At 44.1% G+C, this 20,951-nt stretch overlaps 1 protein-coding gene across 1 annotated transcript in view; it reads left to right on the plus strand.

Annotated features, from left to right (window-relative positions):
- SYNJ2BP (synaptojanin 2 binding protein) overlaps nt 1–20,951 on the plus strand; it is a 101,295-nt gene that overhangs the window by 67,887 nt on the left and 12,457 nt on the right. Inside the window, exons 4-6 of the mRNA XM_019472058.1 lie at nt 12,512–12,584; nt 13,939–14,032; nt 15,087–15,228. Of these exons, the coding sequence (XP_019327603.1) occupies nt 12,512–12,584; nt 13,939–14,032; nt 15,087–15,228 (309 nt within the window). The remainder of the gene's footprint in view (nt 1–12,511; nt 12,585–13,938; nt 14,033–15,086; nt 15,229–20,951) is intronic.

Below are 20,951 nucleotides of genomic sequence, written 5' to 3' on the forward strand. Positions count from 1 at the left end.
TGGGATCCCCATCTCTGTGGCAATTCTCATTATCTGTGTATGGAGCCCACCTGTTTTAGCTGTAGTGGACTGGGAAGGTCTTGCGTTCAGATCGCTGATACTGATGGTGTTAAACACTTCAGGGTAAGTGGGAATTTGAAGAATTTGGAGGATCACAGTTTTGAATTTGAATGTAGTAACATCCTGATAAAATTTTAGTTTTGACCTGGTCCAAAGTAAGTCTGTAGTACGTCCATAGCAGAGCAGGGAATACGAGCCTCCCAAGTCCTTGTTTGACATCCTAGCTATGGGATTGTCCTCCATCAGTAGTTTGTCTGTGGATGCTTGAACATGCTTCCACTTCCTGTTTGAACCCAAGATTTTTTTTTCTGCTTTCTTTTGGGCAATGATTTTCTTTCCTTTAAAGTCTGTGTGCCTCTCATTTTTATTTTTTTTTTCCTACTGAAGATGTCAGCTTTTGTCTAACAAATGTAAGCCTGCCAGCCTGCAGATTCCTTTGAAGCAGTCTGCTGTCTCCCTTGGGTCTCTGCACAACAGGTTGAAAACAATATGTTATTGTGCTCTGCATTAATGGGATGGAACAAAAGGACTATTTATTCCATTGCCTGTGGTGTTCTTGATCCTTCTATGACATCATAAAGGGACTTCTTATCCCTTTGTGACGGCTGTAATTACAATGACTTTGTTGTTACCTCAGTCTTCCCCAAGTAGTTATCCATGTAGGAACTTGGCAGAAGTCAGAAGCTGTTTTAACTAGTTTCTTATACTTTCTTGTTATAAAGAGAGTAGATGTCCCTGCCTTGTGTATCTAGGAGGCTGTTGGCCTTGGTGAAAGCATTAAAGAATCGGGTTGTAATGCAAATATGAGTATAGTGTTGTCAGTAAGAGGTTTGACTTTTAAGGCTAGAATTTGTCAGGACACAACCCAAACTGAAAAATCACAGCTGAAACTTTTAAAAAGCCTCCTCCATTTTCTTCTTCTCTAATTCTGTTTGTCAAGTAGGATGTTAGTTTTTCAGTAGGTTATAGAGTCTTTGGCAAAGGAAGCCACTGTGATAGCCTTTTTCAGAAGAGGAGCTGTGGTGGATCAGCCTCACTCCTTTCCACTTCAACAAACCTTGAGACAGTCCTGTAGATCACTTCTTTTTGGTGGGCAGTATGGAAGTGGTGTTGGATTGTTAACCTTTGAGCCAGGATGTTGAGCTCATCTCTGCTCCCGATTTGCTCTGTCTTCATAGTCATAGCACAAGCTGTATGCTGGTATTTTCTTCCCCCTACCTCTAAAATGAAGAATGTCTTCCTGCTTCACACAAATGCTGCGAGGCTTAACAATTTAATGCTTGTAAAGTATTTTGAAATCCTAGGAAGGATTGCAAAGTAGAGAAGCAGTCTTGTTGAATCACCTAATCTGAGACCATAAAAAAACCCCAAAACAAACCTTTGAGTATATCTTTAAATTTATAGAAAGTGTATTCTTCAATAGTTGCCTTCTCTGCCATGCATAGGAACAATCTTCAGCCTCATGGTTTCCAGAGCAGCAATTCCTGAGCAACTTTCCCCTCTAGTATTACATCAGAGAGCTTTACTTCTCCAGGGATAGGCAAAGAGCCAGATGATGAAGAACCTGCGCGCTCTCTCTTGCTCTCTCTTGCTCTCTCTCCCCTTGCTTTGTTTCTTTTTGGTTTTTAATCCTTTCATCTTTACAGAAATTTCTAGCTCTGAGTCAAGCTTGATTCCTAATTCCTTCCACTTGGTAGTCATCTCTGAGAGTTTTTTCTCCCCATTCCTGTTCTACCTCAGCACAGTATGCCTTCAGATGGCAGCACTTAAGGGAATGTTCCTGCCAAAAGAAAGTTGAAAGTGGCCTGCATGCAGCTGATCAAAATTTTCAAGGTCATATCTCTGACAATAGGGGCTTTATTGTTAGCCTATTGCATCCCATCCCTTCAGAATGGTCACAGCCTGGCACTTTGGAGATGATTCCCCTTTCCCCTACCACTGACTAGATATGGTTTGGTGAAAAGGCAGACTGATCTTGGCAGGTAAGCAAGCCTTATGATATGAAATGAGGATTGAGTATGTTTGTCTGGATCACCTGGCAGGTCTGAGTAACTGTCAGAGGGTAACTGAAAGAAACACCATTCAGGAAGAAGAGCAGATGCTCCAGTCCAACAAGCCATGGAGCTCTGCCCCTTGTTAACAGGATGAGCAGACAGACTTTTTTTTGTCATAGGTATTAATTTTCTCCCCCAAAGGCTCTGATGGCTGTGCCTATGAATTGAATCCTGCTGAGCAATACTTTGTTCCTGAGTTACTTATGAATGGAGACAGCATAGTGGAGGGTGCTTCAAACTACTGTGTTTCAAACTATGCCATAGTTTGAAAGACATTAGTGTTTTAGATGTTCTCATTAGAAACCTGAGAAGAGATCCCAAGAAATCTGCCTTAGGTGGTCAGGCATGGACTGTTGGTGTGCCTGAGATAGCAAAAAAGTAGGTATTTGTGTTTGGCCATGCAGGAGCACCTTAAGAGAGAGCAAGCCAGTGCAGAAGAATCAGTGTCATATTAGTATTTTGCTACTATGGGAGAGAAATTGAGGAACCTGAGCAGGGATCTAGATGAGCCCTTGGTAGAAAAGTCTTCACTGCCAGTTCATTTGGTGGCATGGATCTCTCTCAATCTCCCCTGCTGGAGCTGTTTACATGTGCATGCATCACTTTGATGGAGAAGCTATAGTTGGTGATTAGGGTGTTCATCTTCGATACGACAGGCTGAAGTTCAAATCCCTGCTACCTATCTGCCAGAGCAGAGAGATGGACTGTGCTTTTCAGCACTTCAGGAACATGCTACAGCTGTTAGGCAATCAGCCGTTCTGTGGAGGGCTTGGAGTGCATGTTACCTGCAGCCCGATTCTCTGAACAAAGGCAGATGTTTTGGCCTAGGCAAGATTGATATGTAGACTGGAGTGCATTTTCAAAGGATGCACTAAATGTCTGTTTTCCCTCTGTAATGCTGGACATTGGGACAGGGCTAGTGTCTTCTTTGGAGAGAAACACTGGTAGAGGTCCACAGAAGACAGCAAGGATCCTTACCAACAAGGAGAAGGAGGTATTAATGTTTCTTGGTCTGAGCAGGGCCTAGCCACGGCATTACTCCACATCTGAGAAATCATTTAACAGCCCTATTTATTAATTATTACAGTTCTAAGTTACATCTTTCCTGCAAGATGAAGGACAGAAAGCCCTGAGGCCATAATTCTGACCCTGCCAGGCATGTCAGGGCCAAGCTAGTTCCAGAGCCAAAGCATCTGCACTGTGCTTCAGATATCTCCTGGTGAACCACAGTGTAGGTTATTTATCTCCCTATGGTTTTTTTCAAGTCACCTGAATCTTCTTTGATGGGAAGCCTACTTCCTGACATGCTCTGAAGACTGGGCTGAGGGCTCGCAGTGCACATAGGTGTGCAGGGTCTGAAATATGCTCAGCTGAGGATGTTAATAGTCTCCTAGACATTAGCAGAGGAAAACATTTCAGACCACTCAATGCTCTGTCCTGCACAGGCATGCTAAGGCTTTTTTGATATCTGGCTCTCAGTTACACAAATGTTTTCTTGTGCTTTCTTACTGCCAGGAAACTTCTAAACACTTAGCCAAAGTCTCTCTTCTTTTTAAGCTGAGCATGTTACCCCTACTTGAATCCTTTCATATCATTCTTAAGAAGTCTTCTCTCATAATTCATGTCAGCCCTTCAAATGTTTGCAAATTTGACATCTGTAGTCATTGCTTTGCCAAGCTATTAATTCTTCAGAATTAATTCTCTTATAAGTCAGTCTCGCCATTTCCCTGAGCATTTTGCTGCTGTTCTTTTTGAATACCTCTCAATTTGTCATTGTGAATGCATCTAAGGCAAAGGCATTGGCACTTTGCTAAGTTTATAACACATCCAAGTTTCTCAGGCACGTTCCCTGAGTAAATACACTTCAGTGTAATCCTGCAAATGGACACTTTTTTCTGGCTCCATATACTTGAGATTAAGATTGTACATGAAGGTTGTCAAAACTAAGGAGATAGATACAGCATGTGAAGTGGTATGCAGTAGCATGGATAGTCCTTCTGCAGGGATTATTATGAGACCACTGACTGGGACGGGCTGCCAGCACTGGCACGTGCTGCACCCATCTCCAGCAACTCCCCTCAGTGATTTCTGTTTGATGTCCACAGTCCCACCCCGGCCCCTTCAGCTGACTCTTTCAGGCACAGTCAGGACTGAGGTTAAGGGAAGAAGGTGGAGGTTGGAAAAATGGCATATGGCTTCTCATATGGCACAATCTACTACAAATACCATGCTGTGTACACAGACACCCAAGCTGGGCCATTAGTGTCACGACTGGTGTGACAAACCTTTGGGCTGGTGGATTAACTTCTGCTGGCTTCTGTGTCAACTTGCAAACAGAAGAGACAGGGACGTTCATTCTGCAGGGACAGCAAATAGTTGCTTAATTTAGCCAGCTAGTTGCCCTATATCTCTGTTGGTAAGGCAGGTTCCCACTCAAGCTCTGAAACACGTTGGATGAGCGTTCACTGTCCCCAGCAAGAGTCAACTGTATTTAATGGAGAGCATGCTGGATCAGCTACCTTCTGTATAGCAGGCTACAAATGTGTATGGCTTGAAGCAAAAGATACACAGTGGTAAAATTCCTCCCAGATGCGGCTGCAGGAAGGAAGCTCTGCTCAGGACAACGCCTGCTGTCAGTGCAACAGGGTAGAAAGTGGAACAAGTAATGGAAAAAACAGAAAATTATAAGAGACTTCAAGTAATACCAGTATATTGAGCCAGGACTGTGCCTGCCCTTTTGTAGGATGAGGCTGTAAGTGGAAACACTGAAGGTATCCCATTCTCACAGCTAAATCTTGTTTTTGATTTTTAATTAAAAATATTCCAGACACACCCAAAAGTTAACTGCTGAAATGCATACTGTTTCCTTTCCACAGCATGATTAATATTTTCTTCTGTCCTGCTATCCTTCCAGTAAAATCGCATTGCGTCACAACATCGAAGCATAAGTAGATTTCCAACTCTCCCTCAGCAGCAGCATCAGTTTTTAATCCACATACAGCATTTTAGAAGCCACTGAAATAAGCTCTTTATGCTTCATGATTGCAAAGATTTTACTGTTGGCTCACGCATCAGGCAATTCAGAAGCATATTATAGTGTCTGAAAAGCCACAGCAACCTCCAAAGAAATTCCTCCTGAAGAGACAGCTCAGGAATGTATTTAGGCCAACCTAAGAGGAAAAGATCCTTTGCAGAGCAGAACCTAGCTGAAATGGAAGAGCTGCTGAGACAGAGTTGGCTGTCGTAGTCCTACAGAGGCTTCGCCTGTCGTTCCTCTCAAGGTTGCAGCTGAGCATCTTGCCTTGTGTCTCTTCTCTTAGCATTTGTGGGTTTGCATGAGGGAATGAGCAAATACGTTTAGCAGTATAAGTTGTAAATTTCAGGCTGTTATTTCCCAGGAAATTCCTGGTCTATTAGAGTGTATTAACCTGAAGGGTGGAGAAGTGTCCTTGGCAGAAGCTCCTTTCATTCAAAATGCAGCAGAGCAGAGTCAGTTGCATGCCAAGAGATGCCTTGTCTTTTTCTTCTTTCTGTAATGTGACTCTGCTCCTCAGATGTCTATTCTCCAGCCAGTTCTCCTGTCCTGGTCCAAGTCTGAAGTGTCCCAGTCCAAGTCTGAAGTGGGGGCCTTGAGTGGGGTCCTTGTATAACCCTGTATCCCTGCTTCATCAGAGCTACATCAAGCTCTCTGGCTGCATTGAAGCTGCAGATTTCTCAGCACTTGGATGCTCTCCTGGAAGAAACCCTGTAGTTGCTCAAGCTTTGATCAGTTCTGCCAGTTGGGTTGTTTTTGCAAATATGCCAGTGACCACACTCTGAGAACTATTTTTCTTGAGCCTTGCAAGCTATTGCCTATTGCAGCTGGAGGCTGAGCCTGTTTATAAACAGAGACCTGCTTACTGCACTATTTAGTTTCTTTAACACTATCTGGCCTTTTAAGTGAAAGTTAGCATACCTGACTAAAGCAGGTGCTTTTGGCTAATTGGATTTGGAGTGACCCGACGGGCTGTCACACCCTGGCCCATGACTTGCAGATTGATAGCTTTTGCCAACAGCGAAGAGGACCTGGCACAGGAGGTGATTCTCCAGCCAGGAAGAGTAGTGCTCTGCCTGTGCTGGAGTGAGGACCCACCCAGATAGCTTTTTCCAGGTATGAAGTACCAAAGACAGGTATGTGTCATCACTCCTCAATACTCTGTTAAGCTTCTTTTTTTAGTTTCTGTTCTGCCCACATGCATTTAAATCCTTTCCTGCTTAATCTGTGTTCACAGTATATTAGGAAAATAGCATTTCAGGCTTGGTTAATATACAAGCCTTGGACCTCTGGAGAACTGAGTGTAGGAGACACAGGTCACACTGAAATGAGCTTGGGTCTCATCCAGTTGCTAAAGAAAACTTACTAATAGCAGCCGTGCTGTATAATTTGATGTCATTCCACATGATAGCGAGTTTTTATTACCAGAGCTCCAGGTCAGAAGGGGTGAACAGCAGAAGGACTGAGACACATTGGCAAAACTGTGTGTGTGGCTAGGGCTGTGGGACGTAAGTGAGCACTGCTGCAATACGACTGAAGCGCCTTGGCAAAGATCTGCGGGAAGGCCTCTGTCTTGCATGTCTGTAGTTATGGTAATGCTTCCTTCACCACTGCGAGCATTACTCAGGGAGTAAAGTCTGTGATCTGGTTTGGGCTCTCTCCTTCCATCTCTGTGGGCCCAAGATTCTGGATCCTGGTTTAGAAAAATGTATTGGGGGAAAGTGAAACTCTTCTGAAGTTGCTAAGTGTTTTGCACTTGACCATGTAGGGCTGGGATTTCACTCGCTGGTTTCCTGAAGTGATGTTCTCTAGCTTCATCTTTTGTGCTCTCATATTTCATATCTGGATCAACACATCTCAGAAAATAATGCTGAGATATTACTTTGATGCTCCCTGGCTGGTCTCCTGCATCAATCTGATGTTGCCTTTAATACTGGCTTTTGTGTTGAGCTTTAACATAGCAGAGAAACTTCCTGGTGTTTGAGATATGATAGATCAGTGCATTTATTAGTACACACACTCCTCTGCATGTTTTCATGAGGCTGCCTAGGTAAGTTGACCGCAGGGGACAAGCACTGCCAAGGCCAGGACTAAGCCTCTGGGAAAAGACTTTACACAGTATATCTAATAAAGGCAGAGGTGTGAAGAGATGCTCCTTGCCAGTCTGACCCCTTTCATGGAGCACACTAGTTAGCATCTGGAGCCCTGGGTGTCCTCCAACTTGGATTTGTTGAGCCAAGGGTCTCTTCTGCGGTGAGCAATCTCCTACAGAGCATCCTACAGAGAGGAGACATCATCTCTACAAAGAAGAGCTTGGTGTTACGGTGTGTGACTTGGCTGTCAAAGAGGAAAGGATTAAAATCAAACCTAGGTGGTAGGGCAGACAGTCTGTTATTCGACCTGTGTTGCCAGAAGTGCTCCATGATCTGAAGACTAGCAGAGGGTGAGGTGGTTTGGCCATTACCTTCAGTCCCTTAACACGGTCCTTGCTCACCTGCAGTGTCAGAATATCATCTGTAGCTCTGGTCCTCCTTTACTGTTATTCTCTTGCTTCTAGAAACAAAGCTTTGCCAGGGAAAAGGAAGTATTCCTACTGAATTATATGCAGATGGTGCTTTGAGAGGAGGTATGGTTAAGTTAGTTACTGGTTCATCATCTGCACCCATCCTTGGTAAAGGTGTCTTTTTCAAAGTAGTGTGTGTGGTCATGCACAAACATCAGAGCAATTAGGCTAGGTCAGAACAAAACCCCAGTCTAGCCTGGTATTCTGGCTCAGACGATGATTGTGTGTGATGGTAGTGTGATACTAGTGAAGGGTAGAAGAGCATAGCAAGGATCTAGAACACTTCCTTTGAATACTCAGAGTTTGCAACTATTTGCTGAAACCAGATTTGTTTAGCAAGTCCCAGTGGATTTCTTTTCCATGTGTTTATACTGATCATAAGAAAGGATGGGTTAGTGTCTGTTCAGCAGTGGATGGATGTGGTGGAGTGGAATATCCAGTCTGTACTAGGGTGATAAATGGAATATTGCTTAGTGTGTTGGCTGCTCAAAGAGAGTAATATCTGAGATTAGCCACAGAGGTGGTCTTGTCTCCAGCCTATAGGGAGCTGGTTAGTTAAGGTGCTCAGCACAGTTATGCAGGAAGGATTTTGGTGATACACCATAGAAAATAATGGTCTGAAGTAGGGAGGTAAAGAGAAAGTTAGTGATAGAAACTTCAATGTTATAGTATGATATTAATTGATGGCAGAAGTTAGTGGTTACATGGATGGGCCTCTCCTGTCTGGAAACCCATGTTTCTGGTAGGAGTTCCCAGGAACTCCTGCTCTGAAAAGTCCCAGGATGACATAATCTGCTAGTATTATTACTATGTAATAGTAATAATCTATGTATTATTACTATAGATGACACCATCTGCTTCTCCATCCTAGACCTACCAGAAGCATATCAATATAATGAAGCTTTTTAGTTTCTTTCCTTTCTGGAAAGTTAGGGCATGGTTCACTGTCCCGGTGAGACTTTCACTTCTACTTCTGTGTGAAAGATGGATAAATGAAGTGAATAACAACAACTGACGCAGAGTATCTCCCAAAGTCTAAACCATCTCAGCAGAAACTTTGATCTCTGAACCAAACCAACCAGGAAATCAGGGAAGGCTTGAATAAAAACTGGAAAATTTCAAATTCTACTTAGTCAGGGACCTGCATTAAAAGCTCTTAATGGGTACACTACAAACTCTAAATGCAAAGAGGTTCCTCTCTGGGTTTGAATTTTGAGTCCTGGGCTATCTGCTGCTTTTGTGAAGCAGCTGCAGTCTGGTTAGCTTTCCTCCCTGCCTCTCTTCACTTCTGAGCTGTTCTCTGTTGAAGATGGAAATGAGACAGAATGCTCCAAGTCCCTTTGTGTAGGGTTTACGGCACAATTTTGCAGGCAGCATGCGATGCTGGCATGAATCACAGCTCCCTTTAAGATACTGCTGGCTCTTCCATCTGACTCAGAACAGGCTGCAGATATTTGTTTTTAATCTAAGCAATAGCCAATTTACTCCAGAGATGAGTATTTGCTGACTGTTGCTGCTGTTCTTATGCTCAGAATTGCAAACCTCTTGGAAAACGAGGCCAGCTCATGCATGTGTGTACAAACCTGGTTTCAAATCTGGCTTGGATTCTCTCTTCTAGCTCAGCAAGTGACTGACAAGTTCACTTTAGCATAGCTTCCTCCCGAGACAAGCTGTGGGCCGTGCCGAAGTGCCGTGAGGCATTCACTGCGTGTTCATTCGCACACCGGAGGCAGATTCTGCAGCACCCTGGAGACAGGGGTGAGATGAGGACAGTAGCAGCCATGATTCAGAGCTGCTTTGCATTTTGGTCTTGCTTATAGATAATACTGAAAAATTTTATTTGCAGTGAACGAAGATGCAAATCAGATCCCACTTCAATAATGCCCTTGTGTTTTGAAGTTATTTGAAGGAAAGTACTAAACCAGTACAGCTTCTGTTCAGTTCAAATTCAGGTATGGTTGAGGTTGTTGCAGTTCAGTCCATAATAGTTCATTAAAGGGATTCATAGTGAAAAATACACCATTTAAATACAGAAATGTCCATGTGATGGTCGTAACACCTGGTATCAGCCAGAGAAATACTTTTGCTCATCTCTCCTTTATCTCTGGTGGGGCCTCCTCATCATTTGTGTTTCCAGAGCTGTCCTGCAGACCGGCTTTTGGCTCCTTCTGTTGGGCAGGGTGGGTTTTGGGCGCTGTGGCTCTGTGCTGGAAACACGAGCGGTGCAGGCAGATGGGGGACAGGGAGGACTTGTGTTCTAACAGTGCTGTGCACATATGAGGTGAACAGGTCTCCGTGCATTATTCTAACATGGTAATCAAGGAGAGGTTTGGTTTTCCCTGCTTGTTTGCTTATTTGTTGTTTGGATCCAACATAAACTTTAACATGGAGAAGGAAAAAGCTATAGCTGAAAGTGGCTTTCCGTTTAACTTTCTTGTTTGAAATACAAAGCTTGATGCAGACCAGCCTCTGCAGATAGCCCTGACTTTGATAACTGGCAAGAGCATTTCTAATTTAAAATGTCTCCCTTCTCTTTCTATTAGTTACTCCTCTAAGCAAAGCAGCTGGCTTGACCTGGGCATGTTGTGCTTATATTGTTGCTGTGAGACAATAGCTCAGCCTGAGGAAAGAAGACAACCTACTTACCATATCCTCTGGGAGTTGTTACAGTGGGACTCTGTAGAAAGCAGTGGTTCTCTGAAGCTTACTGAGACTACCTGAGAGTCTGAGGATTTAACCCATGAGATTTGGGAGATCAAAGAACTGAACTATGTGTCCATGGGAGACAGGCCTTGGTCTCCTCAGCAGATGTGGCTGGTGTCATATGGGCTCCTGTATGCAGCCTCCACCTCTGTATCTTCTTCCCCAGTCAGAGCAGGGATATTCCTGCTGCAGAGGACAGGGCAACAGAGATCTGTGGAGAAGGGCAGCAGAAGGCAAGGTCACATCATGTCCCTAAATACCAGGCATGGTGTTCAACAGGGGGTTCACTGCTAATGCGCTGGCAGAAGTTGAGAGCTACCTGACCTACCTCCAGTCCAGTGCTCTGATGTATCCTAAAAACAAGAGTTTGCATAATTCAAGTGAAGAGGTAAGTGGAGGTTATACAAGGTCTGAAGAGAGTAGTGGGCAGAGTCCAGCTGGGGTCAGGTGGTTTGCTGCCTTCCTGCAGTAATACGTCATTTGTGATACCAAAACTCACCAAGAACAAGAAGCATTACAGCATTTTCTGGAGGGAAAGGGGACTGCTGTACTGCCAGAGGCAAGCATTTTGGGGGACATGGTTTAAGGTATCAAGACTGGCCATACATTAAGTCAGGCTCGGGACTGCACTTTTCACATCAAAGCTACTGTGTTTTTCCACAGTAGAAAGCATAGAAAGCATTTCTAGGTGATCTACAGAGCTACTGCAGTCATCAAAAATACATAAGCAAGCAGTGTGAGGAAAGTAGATGGAGCATGCCAGACCTCTGGTTACCTGACAGCAGAGGGGTTCTCACTCATACTGTGGCAGCTCAGTGACACTAGACACCAGGGAAGGTGCAGCTTATTCTGGCTCCACCAGAAGCAGCTACCAGACCCAAAAGAATTTTAGCTGAATGAATCTGTCATGTCATTGTATGGGGACAAATGAACAACACTCACTTTTCTTGCAGTGCTTGATTAAAATAAGAATTCAGTTGCTCTGAGTTACTACAGATGCATCTTCACTGCACAGTAGCTGTAAGTGAACTGTAAATATACCAGGCATGGGCAGTTTCCACTCATTGCCTGAAAACATCATTTCTGTAGCAGCACAGCTCTGCAGCTAACCTAATAAATACTGGTGCTGAGCAGGGCTAATTATCTTCAATGCAGCACTGCCCTGGCATGGCTGTACGGTTTCCTACTCCAGAATTAGCTTAGTTGGGACTTGTTAGGGTGTCTGCACTGTCCTTCATGGTATGGTGGAAACAGTGAGCAGCGCTTGGTGGAGGAGCATCGTTTGCATGCACTGGACTGCAGTATTCCTCTGATCTAAATGTACCGGGGAAGTGCTGGACTCCAGAGCAATGAAGTCACTTAACAGCTCCTCTTGAAAACTTGCCTTTGACTTGGGTGAAGTTGTGGTCACCTTGGACCTAATTTTGGAGCAGCAAGCCCTTGTCCCTTCTGGAAATGACGCTTGATAATATATGGTGCCTCTAAGCAAAACGTTGACTAGTATGCCCGGAGCTTCTTTTTTTCTGTAAAGCAGTTACCAGTGTCATATAGATAACTACTAAATGGTGCTCCTCTGACCTATGGGAGGAATGGATCTCTGTCTCCAAGATCTCATTGCCTAAAAACAACTTAATAAAAAGTAGATGTTGGGAGGTGATGTAAAATGGTGTGCAGAAAATATTTGGGGATTCTTTAACTCAAGATTTTGAAGATCAGATAAGACAAGTGAATTGGTAAAACTGTCTCAGTGTCAGCTATTTAAGCGAGAAGACAGACAAATAATCACATGTCCTGTAGCAGCTGGATTTATGCAAGTTCAGGTCCAGTTATATCAGGGAATACGGGGAAATGCCTTACGTGGAAAGTACTAGATGAGCATTTTTTGGAGACCTAATCCCAGTCAGCTGTACAAACACAGTGCCCACTTCTGTTGGTCTGTAAGGAGTCTCAATTTGTTTGTCTCAAGATAATTTCAAAATCACTCTTGTCCTTAAGAGAAGCTGCTCTGAGGACAGGAGATGGGGGAGGTATCCTAGACCAAGATAGTGTGTTTCTTTTCCGCTAATGCTTCCAAATGTGGCTTTTCTTTTACTGTAGTACTGGATAAATGAATACACCTCCACCTTGGGGATTGGTGTCTTCCACTCTGGCATCGAGATCTACGGCAGAGGTATGAAGTATTTCCTTTTCACTACCTGCAGAACATGGGGACAACTGTATGGCTAGTCTGATATGGAAAAGCACCTCAAACTTTTAGCTTTTGGCAAGGAATGTTTTGAGGAGTGAAAAACTCAGCCGGTTCTCTTTTTAGAGTCCATTGTGGAGTCCAGCAGGAACTCGTGCAGTTCTGTCATGAACCATGTAGCCCTTCTTATTTTCAGCATGTAACTGCAGCCTCTATAGCTTGTGCAGGTATGTAGCAGGATGGCTGATAGGAGGGACCAAGCGATGTTGGAAATATGTTCTGCAGTGAAGGAGGGGGAGAGAGAAGGGAAGACGTGGGGAAGGGGGAAGAGAGAGGTGGATCAGCAGTTGTCTTGCAGCTGCATATGCATGTCTGTGCTAATTCTGTGTCAGAGTAAATCCATTTTGCAGTAATTCTTTATGAACGTCTATGGTCTAGAAATCTTGGAATCTGGATTTCCAGATCTTGGAAACTGTTCTTTTGAAACAGCAGAGTTACAAGGAAAAGAAAATGTCTTGTAAGACTCTTGAAATGGTCTGGGTGGGATTGAAGCTGATTAGAGCACCCGTTGCAAAAGGAGCAGTCAGGGGATCTGGGAAAACAGTTGTAGTACAGTGAAGGACAGACTAGCATCACAGACTTTCCGTTTCCTTCTTCAGCGTTAAATGGGAATGACTTGGGATAGCTCACTCATGGTATTTTTAGCCAGTGCCATGCAGTAGATTAAACCCCCTGGGGTACCATGTTCCATCTCGAGCACAGAAGTTTTCACAGGCTGTGTGGGATGGCATGCCTGACACCATGAGGTCTACAGGCTGTGTTTCACAGGCCATGCAAGATGGCCTGTATGACATGGAGGGACCTCCTGGCTCAACTCGCATGCTGAGGCAGCAGAGCACAATCAGCTTGGCTTTCTGCAAAGAATTCCCGGTCGCTGCCTGTAAATCCCTCTGGAAGAAGACCTGATTTCTCCCTACTCCAGAAAAGACTTCTTCCAGCTCAGTACCACCAGCGACAGTCTCCTGTAGTGTTTCTAGATGTCTCCACCACAGAACTTTCCACTGAGAGGAAGCCACCTGGATGGGCACAGAGACAGACTCGGAGAGTTTTCCTGGCGCTGTGGGAAAGCAGTAGTGCTAGCATGGAGGGAGGCTGTGAGGGTATCCTTGGGCTGATAGGTAACCAGACAGAGAAAATGGCTTTCAGAGTCTGGCTGAAACCGATGTTGGCAATAGCTTGGCCCCTGGTGCTGATGCTGAGCTGTGCAGACAGCTGCCATAGACTTTTTTCTGACATCGCGTTCATTCAATTACTCACAATCTGTTTCTTTCCTTGTCAGAGTTTGCCTATGGAGGGCATCCCTACCCTTTCAGTGGGATTTTCGAGATCACACCTGGCAGTGCGGTAGAACTTGGCGAGACCTTTAAATTCAAGTAAGGGCCCTTTTCTACCTCTTCCCCTCTACCCCCGGTAGCCATTGGTATAGGGGGAGCAGGGAAGTCCTTTCCTCTGGGTCACCCTTTCCCTCTCCTCATAAGCGCCCTCACTGCATCCTGTACATGATCCTGGTTCAAAGGCAGCCCTGCAGGGATTTTGGAGGTGGATAAAAGATCGTGTACACCAAACAGGGAACAGTGCTGAACTGTGTTTGGCAGGGTTTAAAAGCATACTTACAAATGAATGCAGTTCTCTTTTCCCATTTTCTTTGTTTTCTGTGCTCCTAGTTTCACCTGTCAGCAAGAATGGGAGTAACTGTGTGTTACACAGAGCCAGTGCACAGGGGAAAAAACAAAACCTAGTCTTTTTATGAGTATCACCTATTTCTGGATACTGCACAGAGTACCAGAAGTCATCATCTCGTGTGTTTATTGCTACTCCGTCACAAGGGACAGGCCAGCTGCTAGGGCAGTCTGAGCGGATGTTGCATTAACGTGTTGTTCAAGGTGCTCAGACTGTGGGGCTGTGGGTCAAGGAACTGCCTGTGGCAAGTGGGGCTTGACCTTCCCAGACTGCCAGTTTATGTTGAGGGTTGTTGGAGACTTTTAGAACCATGAGCACTATTGAGTGAATATTGGGAGAAGCAATAGGTTTCTGCATGAAGTTCTTGGTCTGCTCCTTCCTGGTCCACCCCACGGAAACCTTCTCCATCATGAGAAAATCATCTCCTCTGTCCTACTGGAAGTTTCTATTGAGGGGCGATGGGCAGAGTGGGAGCAGACCCCCAAAGCTGAGACTTCCCTGGTGGTGAGCAGGAAGCTCTCGGGGCTGTTGCCTGTGCTGTAACCTGGATATAACCTTTATGGATAAGCTGGGGATATTACTGTGCCATTTTGTTAGTGAGAGTCTCTGATAGCCCCAGACATACATGTCCATGTTTTAAGCCTGTCCTTCTTGCCAATGTCTGATCATTTCCTTTTCCCTGGGTACGTAACACTGTCTTCACTGTATCCTTCCATGTTTCCTGTTGTGTGTGTTGTTTTTAACTAGAGAATCCATTGCCTTGGGCACTACAGACTTCACAGAAGAGGACGTGGATAAGATTATGGAAGAGCTGGGCAAGGAGTACAAAGGCAACGCGTACCACCTGATGCACAAGAACTGTAATCACTTCTCTGCTGCTCTGGCTGAGGTGGGCACAGCTATTTTTTTTTTTTTTTTTCTTTTTTTCCTGCTTCAGATCGGTGGTAGTGCTTACAGAAAGGGAACTGGGGTCAGCACAGCCTGCCAGGCCAGACCCCGTAGCCAAACCTCCTGAATCTGCCCTTAATATTTTTGTAAGCCCTTTGCTGTTGAAAGGGATGGGATCAGGAGGTGGAGATGCAGCAGGTTTATCATGAGTTTGGTCTAAACTATGTGAGAAATTAGGAGTGCCTGCATTTTGGTTCACTGAATAGGCGCTGAGCAGGAATTGGAAGGACAGACCTGGCTAGCATGCAAATGTGCATCATTTTAACAACAAGCACAAATAACCCTACATGATCTGCAAAGGGATAAAAATGGCTTATCGGTGTTCTGCAAACAAAAATTTGCAGTATTCAGGAAGTGGGTGTCCCTTTTCCTTATTTAACGTGCACCATCCAAAACCCATTTTAAAAAAGTATTGATTTTCTCATAGACATCTTTGGTGCTTATTCATTTTCATGTTCACAGAAACACACTGAATTATAACAGAGCTGTTATTTTTCTTCAGAGAGAACTGAATCGCAGAGAAGCACAAATTTATCCCAATTATCTGCTAATTTGGGATAACTGATTTTCGATTCCCGAAGATCTGAATTTTTTTGGGGGGGAAGCTGCCTTTTTCCTCACCCTCCAGATTAGATGTTTAAAGTGTGTTTCAATTAAGGTGTGAGTATTCAGCATTTGTGTAAATCTGAATTCAGGATCTTGACCCAGTGCCAGAAAAAGACATGAAAAGCACAAAATGGAAGTGACCTTCCATAAAAACTGTTTCTGTGCTTTCCATGGGTGTTTCCGGCAAACACGAGGTGAGAATATGATTCTTGACAATAGATTTCAACTGCTTTAACAGTGAAACTTTCATTTCTCTTGCGGAGTCCCCATCCTCATTCATTACACAACTCTCGCCTTTCTTCATCATATGGGGCAAGAGTCCTATGCCAATAACCTCTTTTGCCACAAGTGTCCATTCATCCCCAAACAGGCCCGTCACGGATCCCGAGTGAGATGAGATTATGTAGAAAAAATACTGTATGATTTTGTAAGAAAATCCCCAGTGAATCTGAGAACCAGCAATTTATTTACAAGGGACCTGCTTAGGCTGTTAGGAAAACCAGTTCTCTATCGGTTTCATCCTTGCTAATTATAGAAAAAGAAAATGACTGAGTCCTTTCTGTAAATGTCAGCAAATAAAAATAAACAGGAAGGAATTGTGTTGGTACAAACAGAGAATGAAGTTTCAAGCAGTACAGTGATCAAATCAATGTTAGCCACACTACTATTTTAGAGTCAAAGAATCAAATTGCTACAACAGAAAATGGGAACTTTAAAAACGATGAAGGAAACCCAGGAGAAATTTGTGTGATTATTAGTGAAAGCTAAAAAATCCCCTTTACCTGCAGCAGTGAAATAAGGTCATCGCTTACTACATATTTTGATATGTAAAATTTCTGTCTCATGTCCAAGCCATAAGCTCAAAGCCATTCTTCCCTGATTCTGCTGCTACGTATCAGTGGACCCCTCACTGCCCCTTCCTCGTCCAACCTTCCAAACACAAGTCAAATAAGAGATCTTAATAAAAGACTACTAGCATATTTTAAATTTTGCTTTAAATTGCGCCTTCAGTGAACATCTTTACAGAAGTGGAATTTAGGGTTAAGTTTTCCTGCAAGAGCTTTCTTGGTGGATTCTGTGTGCTCATTCACTGCCCCATATCCTGTCCAGATAATAAACCAAAAGCCTAAATGGCTAGTTCTGACACTTCTGCTCCCAGAAGCAGAATTTACTCAGGATTTGGGTCGGTTTAAATAAACCCTTTATAGGCAAGCAGGATTTTTTGTTGCTGTTACTCTTCACATATGCCTGTGTTTATCGCCCCTCTGTAAAGTATTACAAATGCAAAACCAGAGGAGGTGCACTTCAGGCCCCGAAGCAGAAGGCCCTGGATGGTCTCTAGCATCAAGATACAGAAAATGGGAGCTGAAATTCTTAAAGAAATAGCTGGTGTTAAGACAGTAAGCAAAAGTCCTAGCCACTCAACATGCCTCAGTCAGTAACATGAGAAATACATGTGGCTGCCTTATGACAGATGTCTCCATCCTTTCTGGTAAAGAGAGTAATTTGGCAATCACTGGGTTTTGGAGCTGGGTGAGAAGTAGCACAGCGTATCCTGGAATACTTCTGACCTCTTGGAGGAACGACTGCTTGAAATCTGTTGAGACAGAACCTGCTTGAACTGAAAGCAATGAAAGTTTCTATTCTCATTTCCCATCATCTGAATGCTTGCTTAACTTTATAGCCTTGGTGCTTTTTTTTTTTCCTTGCTCTAGTTCCTGTTAAAACAAAACCCATCACATTAGAAAGCACCAGACCCTACCATATAGAGCTATAAGGTACAGCCTTATAGTGCACAGAACGTGTTGACTGCATGATGAGTGGCTCTCATGATTGTGTAGATATGTGTCACCATAGAGGGCAGAAAACAGAACTGATATTTGTGCCCTAAAACTAATTCTGAGACGAGTCTGTTTAGTGTCTGTATTGCCCTTTCCTTCAGACTTTTCATCTGTGAAACAGCAATAATAACAATTAGCATCTATTTATGCATAGCTATGTTATGTGGCAGTTAAAGACAGGAAACTGGAAAAAGTATTCAAAGACTTAGAAGAAAAGATGTAGAAGTTTTGTTCAACAGAATAAAATTGCTCACTGGAACTGGGATTTAACTGCAGCCACACAACAGGCAGCCAAGGATTTTGAGTATAAATTCTTGGTCCCTCTGTTGCTGTAGCCCAACTGAAAGGTGATGCTATCGGTACAGCAATGCCCTTTCACCACAGAAGGGAGTGGGGGTGGAGGCTAATTTTTAGCGTGAAAGAGGGAACGACCAGCTCTGCTCCCTACAGCCCTTTAGGCCTTTCTGCCCAGGGGCATAAGCAGTGTGGTGAGCTCAGGAGGTGGTTGTTCTGAGCCTCCTGACTAATGCCAGGCAAGTCACATCCCTGCTCTGTGCCTAAGTATCTCCCCTTGTATGCGGGGTTCTTTCCTGCCTTTAAAAAGGGCTCTGAAATGTTGATGACAGCTCTCTTATCTGCCAAGGTTAATTACCTGGTTTATAGCTTGTATTGTTCTGTATCAGCACGCAAAACCAGAGCTAGAGCTTTATAGCCATGTGGTGATGTATGAGTTAATGTGTGTTTACACAAATCTGTCTGGCAGGCCTTGATATTTGCCTGTACGGCCATGTGCCAGGTAGCTGTGTTTGGCCACCTTGATTTCTTCATCTGGCTGTGGGCTTGCTAATTAGTATCCATACAGATGTTGCCCTGGTGGCTGGGCCATGGGTTGGGAAGATACCATCTAGTCACACGGACCAAGGGCAGATGTAGCCACATGTCCTGCTGGCTGAGGTCACGATTCTGCAGAGGGAATGGGAAGGAGGTATAAGGCTGGCTCTCCCTCCCAGATCAGCTTTCTCAGGATCACACTGTGAGACAACGGCCGCATGTCCAATTGCCAGGACCTGTAAGTCAGACTCCCTGTCCTCAGAAGGACTGCTGAAGCCACAGGAGCCAGACTTTACTTTCAAAGTTTTTGTTTTCTTGTCCTTTATCAGTGTTTTCTCAGCAAACAGAACACCCATCCAGAAATCTTTCATCTATATCTGTTTATGAATGATTTTTCTGTCAAATTCATGTTTAATACAGTGATGCCTCAGGTCCCACCATGATAACTGGTAACTGTTATCTTTAACAGTTATAAAATTTGTGGTCTAAGTAGGCAATGCAGACTGACTGCTAATGGTTAGGGGCATGTCCAGACCTCTGTTCATGACTATGCCATTTGGCCATGCATCTTGAAAAATCCCTGGACTGCAGCAACTCAGATAAGCACAGCACAGGCAGATAAGCTCTACTTAACCACTGGGCATGCCTTTGACCTGCTATCTACCTCTGAAAAAACTCATTTTGCAGCGCTGTTGCAGCCTAATTGCGTGCTGCTGTGGCATTGAGCCTCTCCCTACAGTGCTATGCATCTCTTCTGAGTCTTCTGATCTTCCTGCTCACATTCACTTGTAAGCTGCAAGGGGCTTTGTTACTCCCTCATTGGCACTTAGCTCTGAATTTTCCTTACTCCCTACTGCAGACTGCCAAGCATATTCATACTTGCTCAAGACTTAGATCTCTCCCCGCTTTGCCAGTTCCCTATGGACTTCTAATGAGCAGCCACTGGATCAAAGAGGCATGGTTGGGTCTATTCACAAAGCAGCTCCTGTGGAAAGAAAACAGAGAATGCTCCAGTTTCAGCAGCAACAGTTCAGACTTCATCTTCTCCAATGCTATTTCACGGCAGCTTTCCCAGTGAGCGATTCAGTGAATGCTGCATGATCAGGAGTCTCTTCCTGCGGATTTCCTGAGAAATTCTTCTTCATCGGGGAACTTTGGGTTATTTAAGAAGAGAGGAACTACCAGAGAGCATAAGTCTCTGCCTAGTAAGTGCCACACACCACCTTAATTAGTTTTGAAAGAAGTTCTGATATAAAGCAGGGCAGAACTTCCTAGTGGATAGTCATGGGAGAGAAATCGGATGCACCCCCTGTGCATTTGCCCAGTTTCAATTTAAGGTCGCTGGTACACACACCACTTAATACCCCTTTGTGGTCTCCCTTTACCCTCACCATCTATGTCAGTGTGGGAAGGTGAGGGAAGCTTGATCTAAGCAGTGAAAATCTAGAGTGGCTGCGGCAACCCTAACTCCTGCAACATGGTCCCATTGTACCTATATTTATAAACCACTTAAGCAAATTGTTCGGGGGTTAAAATGAAGAGGTTCATCAAACTGGGATTAGCAATTTGCCTACAAGAAGCTTGTTCATTTCATGTTGCTTATGTTGACAGACACCAAAGTCAAGTAGTATTAGTACCACGGTCTCTGAAGAAACTGTCCAGGAGGATGGGCAATCCTTTTGCAGGACTTCTGCCTGCAACTTCTGCAAAGAAAAATCAGTCAGGTCATCAGTAGCACAGCCCAAACTTCCCATCCTGTTCTGAGCTTCTGTGCCTTTCTGCGTGTCAGTACTCCAGGCAGGTAATGCTGCTGGCACACAGCAGGGATTTTGGCATTCTGATAAGGTTATGCATGTGTGGGGAATTCAGTTAGGACCACATCAATATTGGGTGAAGTCCTTCTGTTTGATCATCCTTTGTTAAGTCACTATCTGCCTAACAATTCCCCATGTGTACTTACATCAATATGTTCAAATGGCCCTTCAAGGAGTTGTAAAATATTTGTGTTCTTTATGAGTTGCCCTGGCTGATGAAAGAGGCTACTTAAACTCTGCCAGATGGAAAAAATATTGGCTTTGAACATTAGAAAAAGCTTTTAAAACAAAAAGAAAGGCTAAAATAATTAGTTCTTTCCATGATGTGATTCGTTGAATTCCCTGATTTTTCAGAACAAGGAGATGTGAGATAGCAAAAGGACAGAAGTTACAAATTGCTGTAAAGCAGACACAAAGGGAGAGGAATACATTTGTGCTTTCAGGAAAAAGCCAAACTCGAAGTAATTCCTGGGCTATAAGTTACCCTGCAAGGACCCGCAGGTTTGAGGTCCCAGCCATGCCACTGCTTTGCAGAAGCACTTGTCACTGCAGCAGTGGATCACAAGGAAGTG

Source organism: Aptenodytes forsteri, unplaced genomic scaffold, assembly GCF_000699145.1.
Source record: "Aptenodytes forsteri isolate BGI_AS27 unplaced genomic scaffold, ASM69914v1 Scaffold3, whole genome shotgun sequence".
NCBI classification, from domain to species: domain Eukaryota; kingdom Metazoa; phylum Chordata; class Aves; order Sphenisciformes; family Spheniscidae; genus Aptenodytes; species Aptenodytes forsteri.